The sequence below is a fragment of the Cebus imitator genome, unplaced genomic scaffold (assembly GCF_001604975.1).
Source record: "Cebus imitator isolate Cc_AM_T3 unplaced genomic scaffold, Cebus_imitator-1.0 Scaffold18, whole genome shotgun sequence".
Lineage (NCBI taxonomy): Eukaryota > Metazoa > Chordata > Mammalia > Primates > Cebidae > Cebus > Cebus imitator.
In genome coordinates, this window is record NW_016107333.1 from 6,737,621 (window position 1) to 6,747,848 (window position 10,228).

General features: G+C 39.9%; 1 protein-coding gene across 4 annotated transcripts in view; it reads left to right on the forward strand.

The window, feature by feature from the left end:
* Nucleotides 1-10,228, forward strand: part of LOC108292637 (transient receptor potential cation channel subfamily C member 4 associated protein) — a 78,813-nt gene that overhangs the window by 38,492 nt on the left and 30,093 nt on the right. For all 4 annotated transcript variants that reach the window (XM_017513643.2, XM_037733092.1, XM_017513662.2 and 1 more), the window contains exon 7: nucleotides 1,008-1,215. In XM_017513643.2, the coding sequence (XP_017369132.1) occupies nucleotides 1,008-1,215 (208 nt within the window). The remainder of the gene's footprint in view (nucleotides 1-1,007; nucleotides 1,216-10,228) is intronic.

Sequence of the window (10,228 nt, forward strand, 5' to 3'; positions counted from 1 at the left end):
AAAAAAAAAAAAAGGAAAAGAGAGAAATGATTAAACTGTGGGGTGAAACAGTGGGAAGTGATTGAAGCAGCTGCTTGCATCAGTGTAGATAAACTTTCAAAATGTTGAATGAAAAGTAAGTTATAGTATGGTGCCATTCCCACGGTGCACACAGAGCAGTAGTACCATGTATTTTAATGGAAATATTTGTATAAAAATATACGTGGGAACCATAAACACAAAGTTGAAAACAATGGTTACCTCTGCGGGGAGAGAAGAAAATTCAACTGGATGGGGGATACTCAGAGGCCTTTAGCTATATTTGAAGTAGGTATTTATTTATTTATTTATTTATTTATTTTTATTTATTTTTTTTGAGACGGACTTTTGCCCTTATTGCCCAGGCAAGAGTGCAGTGGCACAATTTTGGCTCACTGCAACCTCCATCTGCCGGGTTCAAGCGATTCTTCTGCCTCAGCCTCCCAAATAGTGGGATTACAAGGCACCCACCACCACACCCAGCTAATTTTGTATTTTTAGTAGAGACGGGGTTTCTTCATGTTGGTCAGGCTGGCCTCGAACTCCCAACCTTAGGTGACCCACCCACCTCAGCCTCCCAGAGTACTAGGATTACAGGCGTGAGCCACTGCGCATGGCCTTTATTTTTTAAAAAAATCTATAGCAAGAATGGTAATTTATGATTTCTAAAACTTGAATTGTAGGCATTTCCTTTTTTAAAAAATAGGCAAAATATACCACAAGAATGAGTAAAAACAGTCGTGCTCAAAAGGTAAATTTAGCCCTCAGACTAATCCTGTGAGATAGGTTAGTCCCATTTTACAGATAAACAAGCAAAAACTTGAAAGATTGTTATAACTTACCTAAGGTTGCAGAGCTGCAAGTTACAGAGCTGAGATATGAACCTAAGTGATCTAGCTATTGAGTCCCATATAAGGGGGATGAAAAAGGCACATCCAATCTCTTGAGTGAATTGAGCGTGGGGATTGTTTCATTTTTGTCTTCTGTAGGAAATGATCCGACTAGATGAAGTCCCCAATCTGAGTTCCTTAGTATCCAATTTCGATCAGCAGCAGCTCGCTAATTTCTGCCGGATTCTGGCTGTCACCATTTCAGAGATGGATACAGGGAATGATGACAAGCACACGCTTCTTGCCAAAAATGCTCAACAGAAGAAGAGCTTGAGTTTGGGGCCTTCTGCAGCTGAAATCAATCAAGGTAAAGTCTCCAAGTTCTCAGATTTTGAGATTATAGCTCTGAGGCCCTTCCTAAATCTTCCAGCTCTTTTTTTTTTTTTTTTTGAGATGGTATCTCACTGCGTCACCCAAGCAGGAGTGCAGTGGCCAGTTGTGGCTCACTGCAGCCTTGACCTCTCCAGGCTCAGGTTATCCTTCCACCTCAGCTTCCCGAGTAACTTGGGCTATAGGCAAGTGCCACCACACCGGGCTAATTTTTGTATTTTTTGAAGAGATGGGGCTTCGCCATGTTGCCCAGGCTGATCTTGATCTCCTGGGCTCAAGTGATCCACCCACCTCATCCTCTCAAAGTGCTAGAATTACATGTGTGAACCACGACACCTAGCACCCCTTTTTAATATCTCTAGAGATGGATCCATATGAGGGCTGCTAGTTATGTAAATTTTGTGTATCTGTTCATTATTTTGGGAACCAAGTTCCATACCTCTCATTAGATTTTTTAATGGGCTCAGAACCACAAAAAAGAACCACTTTTTATCAGAATTACAAATGCATATGCTTTTGACCTACTAAGTCTCTCCTAGGCCTTCATTTTATAGATACGACGTATAGACACTAGTCCCTTCTTGTCTGCAGTTTCACTTTCTGTGGTTTCAGTTACCTGTGGTCAACTGCAATCTGAAAATATTAACTGAAAAATTCCAGAAGAGACCACATTCATATAACTCTTACTACAGCATCTTGTTGTAATTGTTCTATTTTATCATTAGTTATTGTTGTTAATCTCTTATTGTACCTGATTTATAAATTAAGCTTTATCATACTTACGTATGTATAAGAAAAAACATAGTATATATAGGGCTTTGTGCTATCTGCCATTTCAGGTATTCACTGTGGGGTCTTAGCTAAGGGAGGACTACTGTAGATTATTTATTGAGGCTGGGAATGTTGGCTCACGCCTGTAATCCCAGCACTTTGGGAGGCCGAGGCAGGAAGATCAGTTGAGGTTGAGAGTTTGAGACCAGCCTGCCCCACATGGCAAAATCTCATCTCTACTAAAAATACAAAAAGTAGCTGGGCATGGTGGTGGTGCATGCCTGTAGTCCCAGCTGCTTGGGAGGCTGAGGCAGGATAATTGCTTGAACCAAGGAGGGGGAGGTTGCTGTGAGCCTAGATCACACCACTGCACTTCAGCCTGGGCAACAGAGTTAGAATCTGTCTCAAAAAAAAAAAAAAAATTATTCATTGCAACATTGGTTGTAATAACAAAATGAACCCAGATGTTCGTTAACAAGAGACTGCTTAATGTATTCAATATTTATATAATGGAAAATTGTGTAGCTTTGAAAGAATGAAGATCTGTATGTACTGGTATAGAAAAATCTCCACTGTATATTAATCATGAGGAAAATACAGAATTGTGTGTATAATATGATAGTTTTTGTATTAAGTTGGGGAGATAAGACCGTATGTTTGCTCACATATCTTATGCTTAAAGAAACTGAAAGGATACACAAGAAACCTGAAGTGGTTACTTAATAGGAGGAGGTAGGTGGTAAGGGAAGGTAGTAGCAGTGGGAGTGAGACTCCTTACTGTATACTTCTAAATATAGTTTGATTTTAGAACCATGTAACTGTATTACTTTAAAAACAAAACACTATTCTGATCAACCTACCCCACCTATTTCTGTTCAGTAGCAAAAGAACTGTGTTCTATCTAAAATGTTGCCTGCACAGATTTTAGAGAAACTGGCATATATGTGTTTTGGCCATAGGAGTATAGATAATTCATATTTGAACTGAAACTTGTGTCTTAAAAGCTAGTTTTTCAATGTTAGCAGGCTAGAAATATTGTTAATACAAAAACCTTTCCCTGTGTACCTTAGGGTACACCAAATAAGCAAAGTAAAATAATGCAAATGTATCATTAAAAAGCAGCAGTAGAAAACCACGACCATCCAGAGGTAGCGCTGATCATGCTCTGAAAACAGTTGTTTCTAAAGTCTAGTTGTGTGCGTTCCCCAGGCTGGCTCTGCAGAGTTGCCAAGTGCTTCAGAGCAGCCCCTCTCCTGAGGCTGAATACGAGCCTTCTATTCACTCTGTTCATACGTAGTTTTAGTTAGGAACACGAGGTGATCATAACTGTACTTTGTAGGTTATTAGGGAATATAATTTTATGTGTTGTAGACACATGTAAAGGTAGAAGTTTGTGGACTCTGACCCCAGATTAGTCATTTTCTTTCCAGATTTGGTTTTCCTCCTGTGTCCCTAGATACAAGATCTTCCTTGGTCTGTGTATGGTTTTCTTCCCACTCCTCCTTTGTGATTTTTGGGGAGTTCTCATTTTAGTAAATTTACATGTTAAAAAAAAATGTGATTTTCATTATAACTAAATTATACCTCAGAGCTGGTGTACACACCTCCATATACATCGACAAAAGGTCGTATTTGCTAAGCTCCTGCTATGTGGCAAATACTGGGCTAACTGCTTTACCTAGAAGTGATTTTATTTAATCTTCAAGCGCCCTGTAAAATAGAGATTAGTATCCCCATTGCACATAATGAGGAAACTGAGGGCTAGAAAGGTTCTATACAGAGTACCTGTGTATGCCGAGGCACTAAGTAACTTTCATCTTTTCGTTTCCCATTTAAGCAATCTGTTCTGGCAGATGATTTTGATCCTGTTAGTATTGATTACCTTCACATGCCTGTTTGTAAACTGACTTAAGTAAAACTAGCATTACCTGTTATTCTTGGGGAATTAACTATTCTAGTCAGCTAGGTTTTCTTTTTCTTTTTTTTCTTTTCTTTTTTTTTTTTTTTTACTGAGAACCCAAAGCCCAGTTGTTTTTTGTTTCTGTGTGTGGGGGAGTTTTTCTTAAAAGTCCTTATAAAATATCTAGATTCATTTTCATACCCGTGTGACTAACCTGGTAGACAGTCTGTGTGTGATTCTGCTTGTAGCTTTTGGGGTAAAGCTTAAATGTTGTAGTGTTCTGCACATGAGGTTATACAGAGTCTGACCATAATTTCTGCTCCATTCGCTTACCCACACGTTTTTCTTCATTCGAGTGCCCTGGTAAGGCCAAGCTCGTGGATGTAATTAAATCAAGAGTGGGTCAGAAAAGTCTTAGCCCTCTGAATGTTGTCATTGTTGAATTGCACTCCAGTAGTGAATGCGTTTATTTCAGGTGTGTGTATCAGTCAGCTTGAGCTGCTATAACAAGTTAACCATGACCAGGTGGCTTAACTAATGGACATTGATTTTTTTCACAGTTTTGGAGGCTGGAAGTCCAAGATCAAGGTGCTGTCAGGACTGGTTCCTGGTGAGGCCTTTCTTGCCAGCTTTTAGATGGCCACCCTTTCATTGTATCCACATAGGACTTTTCCTCTGTGTGGATGAGGAGAGGCAGAAATCTCTGGTGTCTGTTCCTCTTCTGATAAGGACACCAGTCTTCTCAGTTTAGGGGCCCCATGCTTATAACCTCATTTAACCTTAATTACTTCCCTGTATTAGACAGCAGTCTCCAGAGAGACAGAAACAATAGAATTTATGAGAGGGGATTTATTAGGAGAATTGGCTCACATGATCATAGAGGCAGAAGAGTCCGTGATAAGCCATCTGCACAAAAATCAGCGAGGTGTGGTGACGCACACCTGTAATCCCAGCTACTTGGGAGGCTGAGGCAAGAGAACTGCTTGAACCCAGGAGGCAGAGGGTGCAGTGAGCCGAGATCGCGCCATTGCACTCCAACCTGGGTGATGAGTGAAACTCTGTCTCCAAAAATGAATAAATAAAATAAAAGATAAGCCATCTGCAAGCTGGAGAACCTGAGAAGCCATTAGCATGGCTCAGTCCAAGTCCAGAAATCTTAGAAGCAGGAAAGCTAATGGTGTAGCCCCCTAGCCGGAGGACCCCAGAGACTGTTAGTGCAAGTCTCAGAGACCAGAGGCCAAAGATCCTGGAATCTTATAGCCAAGAGCAGGAGGAAAAAACTTCCTCCAGAAGGGGAAAAATCCCTTTTTGTTTTCCTCTATCACCTCCCCTCGCTTCCCCCGCCAAATGGATGGTGCCTGCCCACATTGAGGGCAGATTTTCCCTCTTAGTTCACAGACCATACACCAATCTCTTCTGGAATCACCTTCATAGACACACCCAGAAACGATACTTCAACAGCCATGTAGGCATCCCACAATCCAGTTGAGTTGACAGCTAAAATTAACCATCACACTCCCTAAAGGCCCTGTCTCAAAATGCAGTCATTTTGGGGCTAGAGCTTCAACATGAATTTGGGCGGGGGAATGCAGTCCATAACTATATGGAAAGCTGAAATATGTAGGATGTTGCCAAAAGTTTTTGTTTCGTTTTTGATAAACTGTGGCTGTGAGGTCACTTTCTTGCCCAGCAAAATAATGATTTATGCTATCTTCCTGGAGCTCAGATAGTTTACCTGTAATTATCTAATGTAAATTATCTGAGCTCCAGGAAAATAGCATAAATCGTTTTTTTTTGAGATTCGTTATTAAATAAATCATTACTTGAGTCCTTTTTGAGATTCTCGGAACTACCAGTTGTTCCTTCTGTCGATTCAGATGAGAACAAATGATTTCTTTCTGAGGCAAAGTAACAACATTCAAGATTTTGAGCAGAGATGTAAATGAAGCTATAGGCTAGATAATTGTCAGTTTATAAGTGACATTTAGCTGAGAGGGCCTAATTTATGCAACACATGAAGCTGGAAAGCAGGGCCTAAGCGCTAGGGGAAACTACAGGAGTGTGTGGGAAACGCTGATGTTTCAAAAACGAGGGGAGAGAAGAGGCCTGCTTCTGCAGAAACTCTCAGGAGTTGTGAGTGATTTAGTTGTCACTTTAACATTAACCAACAAGGTGTGGTAGCTATTGATAAAGCTATGAGAATTACAAGGACTGTATGATGCTGGGATGCCAGTCCATGAGATTGTATGTGAGTTGCTAGGTATGATTGGTCCAGTGAATTTTTTTCTCGGGAGAAGGTCTATATCTTTTATCAGCTTCTCAAGAGATGAGGGACTCAAAACAGCTCAAGAATCTCAAGTGGAAAGTCCGACTTATAACGCTGAGTGCTGGGCACATCACATCTGGAGGAGTGTGTTCAGTGTGCCGGAATGGGGAAGACTAGCTCCTACATACTGTCCTGAGAGGAGCAGTTCAAGCAACAGGAGCTCTTTTCGCTGGAGAAAAAAAGTATAAGAATAAAAATCCAACTATGTGAAAATTTTCATGTAGAATACAAATTCTTTTTATTTATTTATTTATTTAAGATAGAGTCTGGCTATGTCTCCCAGGCTGGAGTGTAGTGGCACAATCTCGGCTTACTACAACCTCCACCTTCCGGTTCAAGCAATTCTTGTGCCTCTGCCTCCCAAGTAGCTGGGACTATAGGCTTGCACCACCGTGCCCGACTAATTTTTTTTGTATTTTTAGTAGAGATGGGGTTTTGCCATGTTGGCCAAGCTGATCTCAAACTCCCAACCTCAGGTGATCCACCCACAGCCTCCCAAAATGCTGGGATTACAGGCATGAGCCACCATGCCCAGCCTATTTATTTGTTTTTAGAAAAAATAATATATACTTAAGATATTTTTTTAATGGTACAGGCCAGGTGCAGTGGCCCACACCTGTAATCCTAGCACTTTGGGAGGCTGAGGCAGGCGGATCATGAGGTCAGGAGTTCGAGACCAGCCTGGCCAATATGGTGAAACCCTGTCTCTACTAAAGATACAAAAGATCAGCTAGGTGTGGTGACGCGTGCCTGCAACCCCAGCTACATGTGAGGCTGAGGCAGAAGAATTCCTTGAACCTGGAGGCAGAGGTTGCGGTGAGCCGAGATCGTACCACTGCACTCCAGCCTGGATGACAGAGCAAGACTCCATCTCAAAAAAAAAAAAAAAAGTAAAAAGGAACAGCAGATGTACAGCAGAAAGTTTGTCCCTCTCCCTGTGGTAACTTTTTCCCAGTTTCTTAAACGTGCCTCCAAAGATATTCTATACATACTCAGTCATGGGATAAGGGAAGGAGGGAGAGAGATTGCTTCCTGTTTGTACAGATGGTAATGTAAATAAGTAATATAAAATAAGCACTGCCCTGTCTCTTTTTATTTAACTTATCTTGCGAAACATTACATTCCAGTATATATAGAATTATGAGATTCCTTTTTGTAATTATATAGTATTCTATTATATGGGCATACCATACTTTTAATTAACTAGTCCCCCATTAATGAGACTTGATAAGTATTGACAAATTAACCCTCCAAAGAAATTACTTGTTCATCTTCCCACCCTGTTTGCAGCCTTCCCAGTACACAGCAATTTCAAACTTCTTTATGTTTGCCAAGCTGATATGTTAAAAAAATGGTATCTCAAAAAAAAAAAAAATCGATCTCTGTATAATTATTTTATGGAGATAGAGGTCACATAATATGAAATTAACCAATTTAAAGTGAACAATTCAGTGGCATTTAGCGCCTTTACAGTGTTGTGCAGCTGCTACCTCTATCTAGTTGCATGTTTTCATCACCCCAAAAGGAAACCCCATACACATTAAGCAGCTGCTTCCCATTACCACTTCTCCCTAACTGCTGACAACCACCATTCTGCTTTTTTTCTCTGTGGATTTACCTATTCTGATTACTTCATTCACAGTCATATGTCTCTTAAACTCTGTCCTTCTGAGAAACTTAGGTGATTTTGTCATTGTGTGAATGTCACAGTGTACTTGCACAAACCTAGCTGGTATAGCCCACTATACACCTAGGCTGCAAACCTGTACAGTATGTTTCTGTACTGAATACTATAGATAGTTGTACCATAATGGTGTTTGTGTATCTAAACATAGGAAAAAGGTGTAGTAAAAATACAGTGTTATAATATGATGGGACCACCATCCTCTATATGGTCCGTCATTGACCACAGCAGTGTTAATGCAGTGCATAACTACATGGAATCATATAGTGTATGGCCTTCTGAATCTGGTTTCTTTCACTGGGCATAATGTTTCTGAGGTTCATTCATGTTGTAGCATGTCCGTACTTTATTCCTTTACGTGGCTGAATAATATCATGTGTAGATACCACAGTTTATCTCTACATTCTATGAACATTTGGGGTGTTTTCATCTTTGGGCTGTTGTGAATAGTGCTGTGAACATATGTGTACACTTATTTGTGTGCACACCTGTTTTCAGTTCTTTTGGGTATATAGGAGTGAAATTGCTGGATCATATGGTAATTTTATGTTTGACTTTTTGAGGAACTTCAGCGTAGTTTTATTTTTTAAGTGAGGTTAAATACCATCTTATAGCCACTCACTAATAGGAGATGAAAAAGGAACCAAGATTATTTATCAAACTTTGTGGTGGGCACTGAATTTATATGACTTAATATAATCCCCCTAATTACTATAGTAATTATTTTAAATTAGTAATAGCTAATAAAAATATTTTTTAAATTTCCTTTAATGTTGTATTCTTTTGAATCTTACTTTAAAATTTATTATGGCTTGTGTGGTGGCTCACGCCTGTAATTCAAGCACTTTGGGAGGCTGAGGCATGCCATAGCTTGAACCCAGGAGTTCAGTGCCAGCCTGGGCAACATGGCAAATCCCTGTCTCTACCAAAAGAAAAACAAAAATTAGCTGGGCATGGGGATGTGTGCCTGTAATCCTAGCTACTTGGGAGTCTTAGATAGGAAGATGATTTGAGCCCACGAGGCAAAGGTTGCAGTGAGCTGAGATTGTGCCAAGCACTGCAGCCTGGATAATAGAGCCAAACCTTGTCTCAAAAATAAGTAAACTTACTGTCTTGCTATCTAATATTTAAGGGAAAAATAAATAAAATAAAATTTTTCATTATGGAAAATTCACACACGTAAAATTAGAACACCTCTAATACCATTTACTCATCACTCGGCTTCAACAATTGTCAGCTGATGCGCTGTCTTATTTTGTGTGTGTGTCGTCCAGGCTGGAGTACAGTGGTGTGATCTCAGCTCACTGCAACCTCTGCATCCTGGGTTCAAGCAATTCTTGTACCTCAGCCTCCTGAGTAGCTGGGACTACAGGCACGTGCTACCATGCCTGGCTGATTTTTGTATTGTTGGTAGAGGCGGAGTTTTGCCATCTTGGCCAGGCTGGTCTTAAACTCCTAGCTTCAAGTGATCCACCCACCTTGGCCTCCCAAAGTGCTAGGATTATAGGTGTGAGCCACTGCGCCCAGCCAGCCTGTTTTACTTTATCTCTACTCCCATTGACTATTCTCTACTTCACCTTGGGTTATTTTGAAGTAAACCCCAGACATTATATAATTTCACCTGCATATATTGCAGTATTTCTGCAAGATAATGACTTTTAAGAAATATAACTCTGTCATATAAAAAATTAATAGTAATCCCCTAATACACTGAAATATCTAGTTATTTGCTAATTTTTAATTAGGTATAACATTCACATGGCTCCAAAAAATCTGCAGATTCAAAAAGGTATTTATTGAAAAGTTTCCATTCCACTCTTATTCCAAGAGACCTAATTCCCTTTTCCACTTGATGGACATTTTGGCTATTTCCATCTTATGGCTGTTTACGGTGGCAGCCACTGCAGTCAGCTTCTTTTCTGTCCTTTCAGGGAGATTTAGTGCATATACAAGCAAACATGAACAGGCATTAGTCTTATTTTAAAGAAGGTTAAATGGTGGAGTCAGGATTTGAACCTCGATCTCCCTGTCTCCAAAGTTTATGATGTTCTTCTGTGCTGATCAGAATTTCCACCTCAGTCATTGTGAATAAAATGAGATCGGTGGAAAGAAAAATTGGGTAATTATTCAGTGTTTTTTTTTAACCTTAAAATATGTTTATCTTCTTTCATCCTGCTAGTAAATGTTACAGGAAAATTAGAAACTATAGACGAGTGATTTTAAGAGAAATGTTTATATTCTCTCCTGCTCAGGAATAGCCACAGTAAATCCCTTGGTATATATGCTTTCATTCCTTATTTGTGTGTTTT